Here is a 19,211-nt window from a genome sequence, read left to right as displayed (position 1 = left end):
TCAGGAATGAGGGAGCAGAACAGAGCTGGCAGATCTTTAAGGACGCTTTCCATAAAGCGCAAGAGCTCTCGATCCCTAGGTGTAAGAAATCAGGAAAGGAAGGCAAGAGACCGGCATGGATGAGCCAAGACCTGCTGGTCAAACTAAAGGGCAAGAAGGAAATGCACAGGCAGTGGAAGCAGGGACAGGTGTCCTGGGAAGAGTATAGGGACACTGCCCGGTTGTGTAGGGATGGGGTCAGGAAGGCCAAGGCGTGGCTCGAGCTGAACTTGGCAAGGGATGCAAAGAATAATAAAAAGGGCTTCTATAGGTATGTCAGCCAGAAAAGGAAGGCCAAAGAAAGTGTACCCCCTCTGATGAACACAACTCACAAACTGGTGACAACGGACAAGGAGAAGGCTGAGGTACTCAACAACTTTTTTGCCTCAGTTTTCAGTGGTAATCTCTCTTCCCACACCTCTCGAGTGGATGGACCTCAAGGCAGGGACTGGAGGAATGAAGTCCCTCCCATCGTAGGAGATCAGGTTCGAGACCACCTGAGGAACCTGAACATACAGAAGTCCATGGGACCCGACAAGATGCATCCCAGGGTCCTGGGGAAACTGGCAGAAGTAGTTGCCAAGCCACTCTCCATGATATTTGAAAAGTCACGGCAGTCAGGTGAAGTCCCTGGTGACTGGAAAAAGGGAAACATTGCACCCATTTTTAAAAAGGGTAGAAAGGAGGACCCTGGGAACTACCGACCTGTCAGCCTCACCTCTGTGCCTGGGAAGATCATGGAGCAGATCCTCCTGGAAGTTATGCTGAAGCCATACGGAAGTCAGGGAGGTGATGAGAGACAGCCAGCATGGCTTCAGCAAGGGCAAATCATGCCTGACTAATCTAGTGGCCTTCTACGATGGAGTGACTGCATCAGCGGACAAGGGAAGAGCTACGGATGTCATCTACGTGGACTTCTGTAAGGCCTTTGACATGGTCTCCCACAGCATTCTTGCCTCTGTATTGGAGAAATATGGATTTGAGGGATAGACTGTTAGACGGATTGGGGCTTAACCCCGGTAGGCAGCTAAGCCCCACAGTATACCTCCTCAAGTTGTCTCTCCGAGGAGAAAAGGGGAAAGATGTAATGGCTGATCGTCTTCATGAGATGGTTCTCGGAGTACTGAGACAACAGCAATGTAGGGCCGAAATACCAGATTAGGCTCAAGGCAAGTACTTTTAGCATAGCTCTCCCACGCAAAGCAAAGTGATAAACAGCACAGCAATCAGCAAAAATCGAAAACAGCCATTAACATTTCTTGGAGTTTGATGTACAGCAAGAAAGGGATCAAGGACCTGATCACGTGAGGGAACACATAAATCAGCATCCGGAGTAAATATGTCAGCAACAACAAGTAACAGCCTGTCAAGTAACGACTTGGGGTGGAACGACTGGAGTGGCTGGAAAGCTGCCTGGCAGAAAAGGACCTGGGGGTATTGGTCCACAGCCGGCTGAATATGAGCCAGCAGTGTGCCCAGGTGGCCAAGAAGGCCAATAACATCCTGGCTTGTATCAGAAATAGTGGGGCCAGCAGGACTAGGGAAGTGATTGTCCCCCTGTACTTGGCACTGGTGAGGCCGCCCCTCGAATACTGTGTTCGGTGTTGGTGCCCTCACCACAAGAAAGACATTGAGGTGCTGGAACGTGTCCAGAGAAGAGCAACGAAGCTGGTGAAGGGTCTAGAGAACAAGTCCTATGAGGAGCAGCTGAGGGAACTGGGGTTGTTTAGTCTGGAGAAAAGGAGGCTGAGGGGGAGACCTTATCGCTCCCTACAACTCCCTGAAAGGAGGTTGTAGCGAGGTGGGTGTCGGTCTCTTCTCCCAAGTAACAAGCGATAGGACACGGCCTCAAGTTGCGCCAGGGGAGGTTTAGCTTGGATGTTAGGAAAAATGTCTTCACTGAAAAGGGTTGTGAAGCATTGGAACAGGCTGCCCAGGGCAGTGGTGGAGTCACCATCCCTGGAGGTATTTAAAAGACCGTGTAGATGTGGCGCTTAGGGACATGGTTTAGTGGTGGACTTGGCAGTGTTAGGTTTACGGTTGAACTCGATGTTCTTAAGGGTCTTTTCCAACCTAAATGATTCTATGATTCTAACTCAGCCAAACAGGTATAAGGGCTAGAAGTTCAAGGTAGCACACTCCAATCAGTGAAGATGTTGAACAGGCCTGGACCCAGTATTGACCCCTGGGGTACACCGCTACTTATTGGCCTCCAGCTGGACTTTGTTCCCCTGATCACCACCCTCTGTGCCCAGCCGTCCAGCCAGTTTTCGCCCCACCTCGCTGTCTGCTCATCCAGCCCATACTTCAACAGCTTCTCTATGAGGATCTTATGGGAGACAGTGTCCAAGGCCTTCCTGAAGTCAAAGTAGACAATATCCACTGCTCTCCCCTCATCTACCAAGCCAGTCATTTCATCATAGAAGGTTATCAGGTTGCTCAAGCATGACTACCCCCTGGTGAATCCACGCTGACTACTCCCGATCACCTTCTTGCCTTTCATGTGCCTGGAAATGATTCCCAGGACTCGCTGCTCCATCACCTTCCCAGGGATCGAGGTGAGGCTGACTGGCCTGTATTTCCCTGGATCTTCCTTCTTGCCCTTCCTGAAGACGGGAGTGACGTTTGCTTTCCTCCAGTCCCCAGGCACTTCTCCCAATCGCCATGATCATTCAAAGATAATTGAGAATGGCCTTGCAATGACATCTGCCAGTTCCCTCAGTACTCGTGGGTGCATCCCATCAGGGCCCATGGACTTATGTACGTCCAGTTTGCTTAAGTATTCCCCAAACTGATCCTCTTCCACCAAGGGTACGTCTTCCTTGCTCCAGCCTTTGCCCCTGGTCTCTGGGGACTGGGATTCCCAAAGGCCGGTCTTGCTAGTAAAGACTGAGGCATTTGGTACCTCAGCCTTTTCCATGTCCTGTGTCACCAGGTCCCCTACTCCATTCAGCAGCGGGCCCACATTTTCCCTAACCTTCCTTTTTCCACTTACTTATGTACTTCTAGAAGCTCTTCTTGTTGCCTTTGACATCCCTGCCCAGATTCAGTTCCAGGTGGGCTTTGGCTTTCCTAACTACATCTCTGCATGCTCAGACAGCATCTCTGTATTCCTCCCAGGTTACCCATCCCTGCTTCCACCCTCTTTATGCTTCCTTTCTGTGTTTGAGTTTGGCCAGGAGCTCCTTGTTCATCCACACAGGCCTCATGGGATCTTTGCCTGACTTCCTGCTCGTTGGGATGGACCGCTCTTGAGCTTGGAGGAGGACATCCTTGAATATTAACCAGCTTGCTTTGGCCCCTCTTCCCTCCAGGGCCTTATCCCATGGGACTCTTCCAAGCAGATCCTTGAAAAGGCCAAAGTCTGCTCTCCTGAAGTCCAAGGTTGTGAACTTGCTTTTCACCCTCCTCCCTCCTTCCCCTCAGGATCCTGAACTCCACCATCTCATGGTCACTGCAGCCAAGGCTGCCTTTGACCTTCACATCCCCAACGAGCCCCTCCTTGTTGGTGAGCAGGAGGTCCAGCAGAGCACCTCTCCTCGTTGGCTCCTCTGTCACTTGGGTGAGGAAGTTGTCATTGATGCTCTCCAGGAACCTCTCAGATTGCTCATGCCCTGCTGTGTTGTCCCTCTAGCAGATATTGGGGTGGTTAAAGTACCCCAGGAGGCCCCTGCAAATGTGAGGCTGCTCCTAGCTGTCTGTAGAAGGCCTCATCCACTTGCTCTTCCTGGTCAGGCAGCCTGTAGCAGACATCCACTACAGTGTCTCCCATACCTGTATGCTCTTTAATACCATAAGCTCTCAGAGGCTCATCATCCATCCCCAGACAGAGCTCCATACATTCCAGTTGTTCTCTAACATAAAGGGCAACTCCCCCTCCTTGTCTTCCCATACTGTCTTTCCTAAAGAGCCTGTACCCCTCCATTGCAACACTCCAGTCTTGGTAGCCATTCTACCACATCTCTGTGATCCCAACAGGATCATAGCCCTGCAACTGTGCACAGATCTCTAATTCCTCATGTTTATTCCCCATGCTGCATGCATTAGTGTACAGGCACTTTAGAGAGGCACCCCAGCATGCTAATTTCCCAGAAAGGATTTTGGGGATTTCTCCATAACAGTGCCTTGTAGACGCTTCCTTGCTTACATGCAAATGCTGGAGGTGACCCTGCTCAAGCCGCATTTTTTTTTGGTTTTCTGATCCTTTTCGGTCATATCACCCCAGGCCCTTTGCTCATCTACCCTGTCCATCACTCCCTCACAGGGCTCCTGGTAACTCTCTCCATCCCCCATCATTCCTAGTTTAAAAACCTCCTTACCAGGTTAGCCCCAGGTCAGCCGTCCTATTGGCAATGATACATTTGCCCCACTTAGTGAGGTGGTTCCCATTTCTACCAAGCAGACACTGATCCTCAAACAGGGTCCCATGGTCATGGAAACCAAACCTCTGTTTGTTGCCAAGAACAGCTCCGCAGCCAATTATTGACCTGTAATAGCCTCCTCATGCCTTTTACCCTCACTGGCAGATTTGAGGAGAGTACCACCTGGGCCCCCATGCCCTTGACTACTGCCCCCAGAGCTCTGTAGTCACTCCAGAGTCATACTTTGCTGAGGACTGTTGTCATCACTCCATACTTGCAATATGGAGAATTCTGTGATTCTTAAAAGGGGCCAAAACTTTTCAGGCAATTAACAGATCTTGAACTTCTAGTGATCTGCTGTGGCCCCAAAGGGCTAATATGATATTTTAATGCATTAATTATTTAGTAGCTGTAGAGATGTTCTGTTGCTTCTATTTTTGGGGACTTGGTGCTTTGCACCAGGAAGTGCTGGTTTGTTATGATCCCAGTAAGAAAAGCACTCTGTAAAGTATCATTTAAAATGCTATTTATTAGAGCTAAGACAAGAAAGAAAGAAAGAAAAAAATAGACAATCTTACATCCCTTTAGATGCTGGGAACCCTGAGTTATGCAGCATTCAGCGGGCCTCTGATCCACACACAGCATGCTGTGCAGACCCTGTCCATAGAAAGGGTTTCCCCATTTTGGTCATTCCAGCTATTATAGGCTTTTCTTAAAGGGAAACAGCTCTATTCATCATTTCTACTGGCAAATAGAAATTATATTCTCATGAGAACTTCTTGCTACACTGTTAGATAAAGGCAAGTCCATGCAGGTGGCGTAATCGCGGTGTGGTGGGTTGACCTTGGCTGGATGCCAGGTGCCCACCAAAGCCACTCTACCACTCCCCTTCTCAGATGGACAGGGGAGAGAAAATATAACAAAAAGCTTGTGGGTCGAGATAATGACAGGGAGAGATCATTCACCAATTACCATCATGGGCAAAACAGACTCAACTTGGGGAAATTAGTATCATTTATTAGCAATCAAATCAGAGTAGGATAATGAGAAATAAAAACAAATCTTAAAACACCTTCCCCCCACCCCTCCCTTCTTCCCGGGCTTAACTTCACTCCCGATTTTCTCTACATCCTCTCCCGAGCAGCACAGGGGGACAGGGAATGGGGGTTGCAGTCAGTTCATCACACATTGTCTCTGCCACTCCTTCCTCCTCAGGGGGAGGACTCCTCACTGTGAGAGACTGAAAGAGTTAATGTCTCAAACATTGTGGTGGGGCAAGTTGTGCATAACGATGAACCATGCATAGTGACAAACCGTACATAGCAACGAACTGAAGGTGAGAAGTCAGTTAGCAACAGGGTGCGGAGGGGTGGAGGGCATGCTGGAGGGTATTCTGAAAGATGCTTGTATACTTCCATAGCATCCTAAATGTCAAGAATAACAGTACTGATCCAGCCCAGGGGTCTTCATAACCCAGTACTCTGTCCAACAATGGCCATAAGTTGATGCTCAGAGAAGAGAGCAGAACAAACATGTGATACTCCTTGATACTCTCACAGCTTTCAGCTATTTTCAGATCAGGGAATTTTGTTAGCCTGTTTTCATTTGTCTGCTTAAAGCCCACAATGAATCTCTTCCATGTACTTGCCCAGTCTCCTGTTGAACCCATGCAAATGTCCTGCATCTACATCATCCTTTGACAAGGAGTTCCATAGGTCTATGACAGATTGTGTAAAGATTCACCTACCTTTTTGTTTGTTTTGAATGTTGCTCCCACTAGTTGCATTTGATGGACTGTATTCTTATATTGGAAAAGGCAGTGAAGAGTTGATCTCTATCCATGCTTCCCACGCCACTCAGGATTTTTAGGTCCCTACCATATCCCTCCTCCAAACTGTCTCTTTTTCAGGCTGATGAGTTCTGGTCTACTTCAACTTTATTCATATGGAAAAAAAGCACAAAAAGTGTTTAACAGGTCAGGCTAGCATGGAAAAGGCGTATGAGTTTCTGTAGGTGATAGCACTGAAAGGAATGACCTATCTAATGCCACATCCTGCCACATTTGACTTTTCTGACTAGACAGCCACTTACAGCAGAGTCACCTGGAAGCATTTTCAATAAAAATATAGAACTCACACTTCTGACTTAGCAGGATGCCTTATCCCACTCCATGCCACAAAACCCTGCAATCTACAGTCAACATTATTGTCCTGGTTTCAGCTGGGATAGAGTTAACTGTCTTCCTAGTAGCTGGTACAGTGCTATGTTTTGAGTTCAGTATGCAAAGAATGTTGATAACACTGATGTTTTCAGTTGTTGCTCAGTAGTGTTTAGACTAAAGTCAAGGATTTTTCAGCTTCTCATGCCCAGCCAGTGAGAAAGCTGGAGGGGCACAAGAAGTTGGCACAGGACACAGCCAGGGCAGCTGACCCAAAGTGGCCAACGGTGTATTCCATACCATGTGACGTCCCATCCAGTATAGGAACGAGGAAGTGGGGGGCAGGGATTCGCCGCTCGGGGACTGGCTGGGTGTCGGTCGGCGGGTGGTGAGCAATTGCACTGCGCATCATTTGTACATTCCAATCCTTTCATTATTGCTGTTGTCATTTTATTAGTGTTATCATTATCATTATTAGGTTCTTCTTTTCTGTTCTATTAAACCGTTCTTATCTCAACCCACGGGTTTTGCTTCTTTTCCCGATTTTCTCCCCCATCCCACTGGGTGGGGGGGAGTGAGTGAGCGGCTGCGTGGTGTTTGGTTGCTGGCTGGGGTTAAACCACGACAATTATATAATTGATTATACCATGAAATACTCAAAACCTCAGACTCAAAACCTCCACAAGGTTTCAACCTCCTTTCCTATTACTCCTTTCACCAAAATACCAAAATACTCCTTTCATTTTAAATATTTTTGTCTGCTGTTTCTTACTCTGATATTGTACCTTTTTGGTCAGTGGAAAGATGTCTCTATGTAATGCATTGTTACTATGAAGCAAGCTAAAGCATTCACTTATGGCCCTAAATCATTAAAACAATTAAAATATTCTGGGTGTTGGGTTTAGAATTGTGCGCTCAATACAGCACTAAAAATCAATTGATTTCCAAGTCTACCAAAGGTACATATATAGAAATACAGTAAATGCTAACCATTTTTCTTAACGCAGTGTTTCAATGCAAACCAGTAATAAAAATTAATTGCTTCTTTTATTGGACTACAGTTAAAAGTGAGGGTTTATTTTTCATTTGCATTGTATGAGGTCTTATGGGTTGATTTTAGGTTGTCTTCTCTTCTAGAAATTGTATCTTTCCAAGACAAATGGCTAGCACATTCTGTCGTCTCATGGCTGGCCGTGCAACTGCTGCACTCTTTGCAGCAGCAGGCACAGGGGTCCTAACCACTGGGTACCTCCTCAATAAGCAAAATGTTAAGGCTGCTGTTCAAGAAAAACGAAAACTCTTCCCTCCAAGGTAAGCACTTTGGGTTAAGTAGCCAGCTGAGCATAGGGCCCAGTTAACTGGGCTAGGCATAGCGTTTAACTCTTTGGGGGAGGAGGATCCCATTAAAGCTGCAGAGTACCTACTCCCTCATGCAAACACACCATCTATGTATCTGCATATGGGCTGTTGACTGACAACCTAAAACCCAGCATCCTTTATTAGTAACCCCAGTTTTAGATAGCACTGACAATGGCCTTCAAGACCAGAAAATAGGGATGTGAGATCATATCAACACACTCACAAAAACATTGCCAAACAATGACAAGCCTGAAAAAGGGTTCCATTTTTAGGCAAAGCACCAAATTAGTTCTTATTTTATCTCGTCAGCTCTTGAATGCTTTCAGCGCCTATTGGACTGCCTGATTGTATAGATTCTACTATTAGGAACCATGGAAGTATTTTAATTATGCAAGCAGTAAAGAAACCCCTTATATAGCTACTGTACTTGAAATATTCCTAATGCTGTTTAAAAACTAGTTGGTTGATGATTAGAAACTAGCTACAGATATGTAAGTTGACTTTGCTGGCCATATTTGTGAAAAAACAGAACAAAGCACACACACACAAAAAAAGGACCAGGCTTTGACAGACTTTTTTTTATGTGGCAAATAGTATCTTAGTTCAAATAAATTCTTATAAAAATAATGGGGTTGTGCATAAAGCAACATGTTATCAAAACAAGGTAAATATGATTTGACTCACTTGCAAAAATGCTTTACTAAAGCATAATGTCTTCATTTTCTCTGGTTCATTATACTGTACAGCTTTTTGTAAATAAAACCATTAAAACAACCCCAAATATTGTAAAAGAGTTAGATTCCCAGCTGATATAGATCAGACAGTTCCACTGATGTCCACAAAGCTGCAAGAACATCTTGGTTCAGAATGAGAGCTCTTATCCAGTTAAACATAATTAATTTCCTACTTGAACAAAACAATGTTAGAGCTCTTTTAATTCTGAATAAGAGTGTCTCAGCAGAGTTTTAATAAGGTTTAATACACTTTCAAAGATCATTAGTATTCATTTTTCTGGTTGCTCCAAGTAACAGAAAGCTGCTATTGTCTGTTAGTGCAGTTGCCCACCAGTGCAGTGTGGAGTACTTTGCGTGACTTCAATATTCCTCCCTTCCTAAATTTCAGTGCAACATATTGTGGTGGGTTATCCTTGGCTGGCTGCCAGATGCCCACCCAGCCACTCTCTTATTCCCCCTCTTCAGCAAGACAGGGGGAGAAAATAAGATTAAAAACCTCATGGGTTGAGATAAGGACAGGGAGATCACTCAGCAATTACTGTCACGGGCAAAACAGACTCGACTTGGGGAAGATTAATTTAATTTATTGCCAATTAATTGTAACAGAGTAGGATAGTGAGAAATAAAAACAAAACTAAAACCACCTGTCCCTCACACTCCCGTCTTCCCAGGCTCAACTTCACTCCTAACTCTTCTCTCTCCTGCCCCCCAAGCGGCACAGGGGGAATGGAGAATGGGGGTTGCGGTCAGCTCATAACACTTCATCTCTGCCACTCCTTCCTCCTCACACTGTTCCCCTGCTCCATTGTGGGGTCCCTCCCATGGGATATAGTCCTTCACCAACTTCTCCAATGTGGATCCTTCCCAAGAACCCAAGAACAAGCTGCAGTTCTTCAAGAACAGCTCCAGCATGGGTCCTTTCCATGAGGTACAGTCTTTCAGGAAAAGACTGCTCCTGCATGGGTCCTCCACAGGCCACAGTTCCTGCTAGAAAACCTGCTCCTGCGTGGACTCCTCTCCGTGGCCTGCAGTTCCTGCCAGGAGCCTGCTTTAGCATGGGCTCGCCATGGGCTGCAGCTTCCTTCAGGGCATATCCACCTCCTCTGGTGTGGGGTCCTCCGCAGGCTGCAGGGGGACAGCCTGCCTCACCATGGTCTTCCCCACAGGCTGCAGGGGAATCTCTGCTCCAGCGCCTGGAGCACCTCCTCCCCCTCCTTCTTCACTGACCTTGGTGTCTGTAGGATTGTTTTTCTCACATTTTTTTTCTCATTTCTCTCTCTCACAACTTGCTATGCAGTGTTTTTTACCCTTTCTTAAATATGTTATCACAGAGATGCCACCAGCTTCACTGATTGGCCCAGCTTTGGCCAGAGGTGGGTCCATTTTGGAGCAGGCTGAAACTGGCTCTGTCCGACGTGGGGGCAGCCCCTGATCTCTTCTCATAGAAGCCACTCCTGCAGCACCCCCCCGAAAAACTTGCCACATAAACCCAATACATGTATAAACCAAGAACTAATTATATTTTTCAACTGTGCTATGTACTCCATATCTCCTGATCACTTAAGTAGTTTCTTAAACTAGCAAGGATTACTGTTTAAAGATATCACATTAAGTGCTTGTGATTTTTTTTTCTCTTCAGTGCAGACTATCCTGATCTCCGCAAACATAACAACTGCATGGCTGAATGCCTCACACCAGCAATTTATGCTAGGCTAAGGGACAAGATGACTCCCAATGGCTACACCTTAGACCAGTGTATCCAAACCGGGGTTGACAATCCTGGCCACCCTTTCATTAAAACTGTGGGCATGGTTGCAGGTGATGAAGAATCCTATGAGGTAAAATATTTTCACAATGCTATCATATTTGGTTCAGTTTGTATGGTATAGTTCACAAGAGCTTGTTATATGAACACAGATTCTTAGTAGAATATGCACTCCTAAGGGAAATTGTATCCCAGAGAATATATAAGGGGCAGGCCATGTGCATACAGACAGTATTTTCCCTGCTCTTTATGAGGATTTGAATGCTATTCTACATTAGGAAATGCAGTGAATATGAGGCATTGCTAAAGGACCCCTCTGTACTGCAGTCAAAGTTAATAAAATATGGCTGCTTGGGAGCAATACTCTATTTGCCTCCAACAGCTGCTCTCTTTCCTACTACTAAACATAGTTTATGGAAACTCAATGAGACAAATCAAAATAAAGGTAATATGGAAATTAATTACATTGTAAAACAGTTGAGGCAGAACTGAAAAGAAAATGGCTTCTGTGAAGTGCCGGGCATCTTTAAGCCATAGCTATTGGACCACGACAAAAGCCAAAGACAGTATTAGGATAGACAGGTTTATGTAATTCTGAAACAAGGAGAACAGAAAAAGAAGAAAATCCTTATTTTTATTTACCTCTGTGGTCTGCTTCCTTCAGTCTTACCATACAAGGGTATCTATTATTATACAATTGCTTAATAGTATTCCAAATGCTGAGCTGCTCAGGATGGAAGACGACACCTGGTATTCTGGAACTACCAGCTTCTGTGATTTGTTTTACTTATTTAGACATGGTGACTGCCTTAAAAAGCTCTGCCAGAGTTATTGCTACACAACAGAATGAAGGTGTGATTGTGATCAGTGTTGTCATACCTGTGCTAAATGGCTCTAACTAGCACCAGTATCCAATGGCAGTGAAGACATAGGTATTCTCATATGACCTAAGAACAGGACACAAGCTGCCTGGGAACTGAACGTGTATTTTAGTTGCTAATAAATCCTGAAATCTAATCTGGTTGCCACCACATTCAGTACCTATCTGTGGTAACTAGAATAAGCTTGTAACTAAAGTAAGGTGCAATTGTAAGGTAAGGTGCAATTTTTGTTGTGAAGATGAGCAACCACTACAGAGCACTGTTTAGGTCAAAATGACTGAAATCCACCACCAATAATCTCCCAATTTATTGTTAGGAGACAGAGGGTGAAATTCCATGTTCTGCTTCTAAGAGGTACAGCAGAAACTCAGAGCAACTGAGAAACTGGCAGTTACCCTCTGCTACATAAAAGAGAGATCTATTGAAAATAGATCAGATTTTGAGAGATAATTTTTTTCAGAGACCACTTTTCAAAGATACAACCTACATATGACCCTTCCCTTCATATTTACCCCTGTCAGCACTTGCAAAGTCCTCTTTATGGCTGCCATCCAGAAGCCTGTACCAAGGGATTTCCCTTGTGACTGAAGTTAGTGCATTAACGTGTTTCTATGATACTGAAGACTCTTTGTAGATTCTCTTGACTCCATAGGTATTTGCTGAGATTTTTGACCCTGTCATTAAAGTGAGACATAATGGCTATGATCCACGCACAATGAAGCATCACACAGACCTGGATGCATCCAAGGTAGGATTTAAATAAAATAATGAGGAAATAAAGATTCAGTGCTGCTTCTTACAATGATGATATTGTATGTAAAAGTACTTTTTTTCCCCTGATCCAACTCCAAAGAAAATGAGGAAACTGGCTAAGGAAACTGGGATGCCACAAATGACTGTATGTCTAAATGAAGTGAGGCCTGGTTCTGTCCTTTCTTTTTGCAAGGCTGTTAGTTTACAACTTAGGTCTGATGGGGTTTTCAGCATATGACAAAGGACAAACCAGGCTAGCATCTGCATGGCCTTTCTTTCTCTTCCTTATTCTTCTCTTCTAATTTCCTCTCTTTACTGAACCTCTTTCACTGGACTACTCTAGTGTTCACCTGATTACTCTATTCAATTACACCCTGAAATCATGCAGAAGTGTCAGAGGCATGAGACTGTGCAAGAGGAGCAAGCCAGGAGCCAAGAGCGATAACAAGACAGGCAGAACAATGGGCTCACCAAGGGCACAGTTCCACAGTGCCCAAGCAAGAAGAGAACAGGTCTAGTTACAGTAACCAGGTTCAGCCAACAGCCCAGCGATTGATAGAGAATCCCATAGTGACAAGGCAAGTCTGAGGTCAGGTCAGCGAGGCAGGGTCAGGCTAAACAAGGTACAAGGCCAGGCACAGGCATACCTACAAAGTAGCTCAGGCAAGGACTGAGGGTGAGGGCCTTAGATTAAATGCAGCTCAAACCAAGGTGTAAAGACCCCAGATGAAACTTCTCACAGATCTTTTTCAGACAGCTCTTTTCAAAGTTGTTGGATCCATGGTTATACAGCTGTGCAATATCAGAGCTGGCTAAAACCCAGTGGAGAGAGGGTGAAAGAGGTTTGCAGAGCTCCTTGGTGCACTCACAGCCCTAACAGCAAGCTAGTTGCATCCCTACCTTGTTCTTAACAGAGGGATTAATCCCAGCTGGTACTAAGCATTTGGGCCTCTGCCTAATGGCACTGTGAGTCTGTTCATGAGATAAAGACAACCATGTATTTAAGGATTAGAGTGAAAGCATTTCCCCCCTGCCCCGCACACGCACAATCAAATCTTACCCATTGCTTAGTATTTCCTTCATAGTTCAATAACCATGTAGATTAGCATCATCTTGGGCTTTCCTCTTTCAAAAGATCTTTCATACCTGGCCTTCTTTCTATGTTCATATCTGTATTTCCAAAAGCCACTCAGATCCTTTCATATTCCATGCTGGAGCTAAGAAGGATCAGCTGGTTACTTTGCCACATTCAGTCAGCAAAAGAACTTTGGAGTTCCTAAAAAAACCTTAGTATCTGAAACAATGAGGGGTTCCTAATGTTCTGTGATATCTAGGAGAGGTCATGATCCTTGAGCAGAAAGATGCCCCATTTTTGTATGATGGGTTTTTTAAATGGTAGTATACAAAATGGGGGACTGTGTGTAAATTAAAAAAACATTCTTCCTTCAGATCACCCATGGTCAATTTGATGAGCGCTATGTCCTCTCATCACGTGTACGTACTGGTCGTAGCATCCGAGGCCTCAGCCTTCCTCCAGCTTGTACCAGGGCAGAGAGAAGAGAAGTGGAAAATGTTGTGGTCACTGCTCTAGCTGGGCTGAAAGGAGACCTTTCTGGAAAGTACTACAGTTTGACCAATATGTCTGAGAAGGATCAGCAGCAGCTTATTGATGTAAGTATAACTCCATGTTACGTGTAGGGCTTTTGCATGTGAATAAGAGCCACATTTACACTCAGAGAAAATGCAAAAATGAAACTGATTTGGGGAAATTAGTTCAAATGGTGCCTACACATTTGGGATCTCTAAGGTCGAGGGTAGCAAGCGTGTTGTCCCCAAACAGGGTTCTTCACCTGGTGTGCGAAGAGCTGATAACACACAGAGCCGAGATATTTGTTTATTTCATGTCTGCGCAGAGATGGGTGCTAGATGGTAACTCCACAAAGCTAGCACACACCAGAAACGCAAACAGGGTCTTATATACACATCAGGATCAAGGAAAAAGTGGTAACAAAATACATGATTGGTTACAAACAATTTATATAACAAAAGTACTTCTACACGTGTCTAAATAATGACCTAACTCATTATATTAAGGTGGTCTTACATTTACATACTCATTATGCACAAGTGGGTGTCATTTTTAATATTAAAATCAAGCTAAGTTAGCTAAGGACACACTGTTTTCTTGACGCTACTCCAGAACTGTGCACTTGTGATATAAATCAGAAGTAAGGCAGTAGCATTGACAGAACCTCATTGTTTCACCTCCTTGCTTCAATGGATTCAATGTAGGGACCTTCCATTCTTGTTCCTATGGTTCCAATAACAGATTGTCCTTCCAACATCAAACGTGCAGGCTAAGATCCAAATTCTCCATGCAACACACACACACAGATCATGATATTCATAAATTCAGAGTCTAATTTGACAGAAAATAAAATACAGGAACATGGGAACATGAATGTACAAGCATAAGTATTTTGTTTTAGGGTTCCTTAAAAACAGTTGCTGGTAAAACAGGATTTCTACTACAAGCAAGGAATTGTATCTTTAGTCAGACCTTTGTTAATTTAGCAACTCTCAATTTCATCAAATAGGGGCTATATCCCCAGAAATTCCTCTGACAAAAGGACCCCCCAGAATCTGGAAGACTATCCAATTACAATTTAAAGAAACTTACAGCAAGGATGACTAAGTGAAGATAAAAGACTCTAAAAGCTTTAGGAAAAGAGAAAGAAAGAGTGACAGAGCATGTGTGTGTGTGTGAAAGAGAGAAAGCTTCATCTTCTCGTATGAGTAAAGTGGGGAGAATTATACCTCTCAAGTTTTTCAGTGAGTGGAGATAAGGTCCCTGGTGTTAAGTTTGGACTTCCTTGCTTGCCTTCCTTTCTTCTTTTCTTCTACTCTCTGTTTTGCTATGTGTAGACCCCATATTTATATGAAAATGATTCTTATGGAGTCATCTTAGATTTACATGTGTTAACAAAAAGGGGCTCTTAACTGATACCGAAAAGCCAGTCGAAGAAACTCTCTAAGACTCGTTTTGGAGTTTTAGAAAGCAGGCATTCTTTATTGCAGCGCTGGATGCACGGGGGATAGTTCCACCTAGCGTGCATACCACAGCTTTAGCACAAACAGGTTATATGGAGTAACTAATTACATATTAATCAGATTAGTATACATATACATAAAAATAATTGCAACTGATTATCTTAGTACTGCCTACATCCAATCATGTGCAATGAAGGAGCCATTTGAGTCAAAGGGCTGCTTTTGTGACCACCAACCCATTTGAAGTTCTTGTTGGCTGTCCTTCAAGTCTTTATTCTTGTCCTTGTTCTTTGATCTTGAAGCTTAACGCAGTTTCAATCACATGTGGTCAGTTTCAACATTGTTCTCATCTAGGGTACAGGAACATCTAGTCATAAGAGCCAAGAACTGCCAAACTTGAGAGTAACTACCTCTACTAGTTAATTGCTTGGCTATACTTTTGTCTATTGTTTCAGTCATAGTGTTAGTATAAGATTTCTAATAATTATTTACCAAATCTCACTTTTACAGTCACCTAGCAGCAAACCAGTTTCCATGGCTGGTACAAAATATTAAAAACATCAAAATATTTAGACATACCATACAGAATGTATGGAAATATGCTATCAAACTTAGAAGCTCTGCTTGGAGGGCAGTACTGGCAGAAAATAAAAGATAGCTGTTAATCCTGGGCTGAGTCAGGGTAATAGTAGATGGCTGCTTCTCCTGGGAACAAAAGGGAGTTTCCAGAGAGCCATTACCTTGGAAATCCCACCCAAAGCAGGACCATCAAGAGCTAACAGCTCTTCCTAGCTCTCTAGGTATGGGGAGTTGTCCACAGAAGGACAAGAATTATCATGCCTGGAAGGAAAATTGCATGATCATGCATTCCCATTCCATGCCCATTATTGGTATTGCAATGCCTGAGCTGTCATGGGAGAGTGTGCAATTGATTCAGAAGCATTTGAGATGGACTGCAGATCAAGCCCATGTACAGAATCAAAGAATCACAGAATGGTGTGGGTTGGAAGGGACCTCTGGAGGTCATCTGGTCCAACCCCCCTGCTCAAGCAGGGCCACCTAGAGCAGGCTGCCCAGGACCATGTCCAGATGGCTTTTGAATATCTCCAAGGAGGGAGACTCCACAACGTCTCTGGGCAACCTGTGCCAGTGCTCGGTCACCCTCACAGTAAAACAGGGTTTCCTGATGTTCAGGCAGAACCTCCTGTGTTTCAGTTTGTGCCCATTGCCTCTTGTCCTGTCACTGGGAACCACTGAAAAGAGACTGTCTCTGTCTTCTTTATGCCCTCCCTTCAGGCATTTATATGCATTGATGATATCCCCCCCAAGCCTCTCTTCTCCAGGCTAAACAGTCCCAGCTCTCTCAGCCGTTCTTCAAAAGAGAGATGCTCCAGTCCCTTCATCATCTTCGTGGTCCTTCATTGGACTCTCTCCAGTATGTCTATGTCTCTCTTCTACTGGGGAGCCCAGTAACTGGCCACAGGACTCCAGGTGTGACCTCACCAGTGCTGAGCAGAGGGGAAGGATCACCTCCCTCAACCTGCTGGCAATACTTTGCCTAATGCAGCCTAGGGTACTGTTAGCCTTTTTTGCAGCAAGGTCACATTGCTGTCTCATGTTCAACTTGTTGTCCACCAGGAGGCCCAGGTCCTTTTCTGCCAAGCTGCTTTCCAGGTGGGACGGTCCGAAGCATGTTTTCTGTCATCTGCAAATTTGCTGAGGGTACACTTTGCTCCATCATCCAGATCATTTAATAAATATTTGCTGATCTGCATGTAGAATATATACAGTGCTCTAGACTCAACAGTCTTACACTGAAATGGTTCATTTTAGATCACTTCCCTGAATATTTCTAATACAGTGTGCAAAATGGGTTAGTAGCCGAAACCCCTGACGTCGTCCAGTTAATAAAGGAAGAAGCTGTCTATAATGTTTTGGAAAACCAGTCTTATTACTATGGGAGTATCATCCTAGTGCCATATGGTTGTGGTCTCTTGCTACGAATGCTAAAAGTGTCCTTCAAATATGTAATATAAAATTACTAAGCTTTATACTTCAAAAAAGTGTTGTGTACAATATCACAGAAATTAGACCTCATTTAGACAACTAAAGAAGAAATGTTTAAAGAATTAAAAATCAGGGCTAGTTAAGATGCAACTCATTCAGTCCTATATGTTTCCAAAATAAAGTCCAAATGTGTATGTCACTTGTGGTGCATTGAAAGAACTAATTTCTACAAAGATTGATGCAGTTATAAACCAATTAGCAGAGAAACATTTTTTAAGTAGTGTGGCCAGCAGCTAAGCACCACACAGCTGTTCACTCACTCTCCCAGCCCACTGGGACAGGGGAAAGAATAGGAAGAGCAAAAGCAAGAAAATTCATGGATTGAGATAAAGAGAGTTTAATAAGCGAAGGAAAGAGGAAGAAAACAAAAGAAGTGATGCAAAGGCAATCACTCACCACCTCCCACAAGTAGACTGATGCCCAGCCAGTCTCCAAGCAATGACTACCTTCCAAACCCCTCCTTCCCTCAGTTTTTATTGCTGAGCGTGATGTTGTATGGCATGGAATATCCCTTTGGTCAGTCTGGGTCAGCTGTCCAGGTTGTGTCCCCTCCCACCCCTGGCCTACTCACTGCAGGGAACAGAGTGGGGAAAAAAGAGAAAGCCTTGATACTTGTGCAAGCACTGCTCAGCAATAGGCAAAACACTAGTGTGTTATCAACACTGTTTTAGCCACAAATCTAAGACACAGCACCGTACCAGCTGCTATGAAGAAAGTTAACTCCATCCCAGCCAAACCCCGTACAACCTCTACACTTTATTCCATACCATTTACGTCACGCTCGGGTCCTACACTCTCCAATACATCCTCATTAATCACCTCTCCCCCTTCCTGTCCTTTGATATATACACAGATATCATTCCCTTAGTCTATGGGCCTCCCCTGTAAAATGTCCATAAAATGTCCATTGAGTTCACTTAGTCTATGACTTGGGCTCCGTTCATTATGGTGGTCACTCAGGACAGGAGAGGTTGCGTGTTGTGTTGAGTTATTGGATGCCAAAGCCAGCTCAGGTTGGGTCACTGCTGCACTTGCTTGGCTTCTTGCAAGGCTCATTCTCTGTTGGTTCAGGTGATTCCTGCTGTTGTACTTCCTATAATATACAACTCAAATCATGGGTTATTTTCCCCTAGGGTTAAATCTCCTTGAGGTGCACAACAGATTTCCCCATCCTCCTGCATTACCCACCAATTATACCCGAGTCCTTGACCGAAAGCAATCCCACGAATGGATTTGCCCATGATGACTTTCCCAGCCAGTTTCCTACACGCACTACAGGGACCTTATCTCCTTCTACAGCACATAGGAGTTTTGTTTGGGCAGGGCCAGGTCAGTTATCTGATCCTCTGGTATTAAACAGCCAAGCGGCTTCTGCTAAATTTGCATCCCAGTCCTTCTGTGTCCCAGTGCCCATCACTTTCATTACAGTCTTTAACAGTCCGTTGCATCCTTCAGTCTTTCCAGAGGCTGGTGCGTGATAGGGAATGTGGTACACCCAATCCTGTTTGCTGAAACACCGGAACAGGTTGCCCAGAGAGGTTGTAGAAGCCCCATCCCTGGAAACATTCAAGGTCAGGTTGGACGGGGCTCTGAGCAACCTGATCTAGTTGAAGATGTCCCTGTTCATTGCAGGGGGGGTTGGACTAGATGACCTTTAAAGGTCCCTTCCAACCCAAACTATTCTATGATTCTGTGATCAATGCCGTGTTCCTTGGCCCAGATGCTCATGAAGTTGCTTTGGAAATGAGTCCTGTTGTCTGACATGATTCTTTCTGGGGTGCTGTACTGCCACAGAACTTGCTTTACAGGGATCAGGATGGTGTTTCGAGCAGTGATATTGGCTACAGGGTGTTTCCAACCCTCCGGTGGTCACCTCCACCATGGTAAGCATGCAGTGCTTGCCTTGGTGGGTTCATGGCAGTGTGATATAATTGATCTGCCAGGCCTCCTGTCGTGGTTTAACCCCAGCCAGCAACTAAGCACCATGCAGCCGCTCACTCACTCCCCCCCACCCAGTGGGATGGGGGAGAAAATCAGGAAAAG

The 19,211-nt window shown here is 44.7% G+C and overlaps 1 protein-coding gene across 1 annotated transcript in view; it reads left to right on the top strand.

Moving 5' to 3' along the window:
- LOC128136206 (creatine kinase S-type, mitochondrial) overlaps positions 1–19,211 on the top strand; it is a 54,663-nt gene that overhangs the window by 7,758 nt on the left and 27,694 nt on the right. The window contains exons 2-5 of the mRNA XM_052775406.1: positions 7,696–7,869; positions 10,291–10,489; positions 11,950–12,045; positions 13,500–13,721. Coding sequence (XP_052631366.1) covers positions 7,718–7,869; positions 10,291–10,489; positions 11,950–12,045; positions 13,500–13,721 — 669 coding nt within the window. The 5' untranslated portion in view covers positions 7,696–7,717. The remainder of the gene's footprint in view (positions 1–7,695; positions 7,870–10,290; positions 10,490–11,949; positions 12,046–13,499; positions 13,722–19,211) is intronic.

Source organism: Harpia harpyja, chromosome W (genome assembly GCF_026419915.1).
Source record: "Harpia harpyja isolate bHarHar1 chromosome W, bHarHar1 primary haplotype, whole genome shotgun sequence".
Taxonomy (NCBI): domain Eukaryota; kingdom Metazoa; phylum Chordata; class Aves; order Accipitriformes; family Accipitridae; genus Harpia; species Harpia harpyja.
This window is presented reverse-complemented; position numbering and strand designations above follow the sequence as displayed.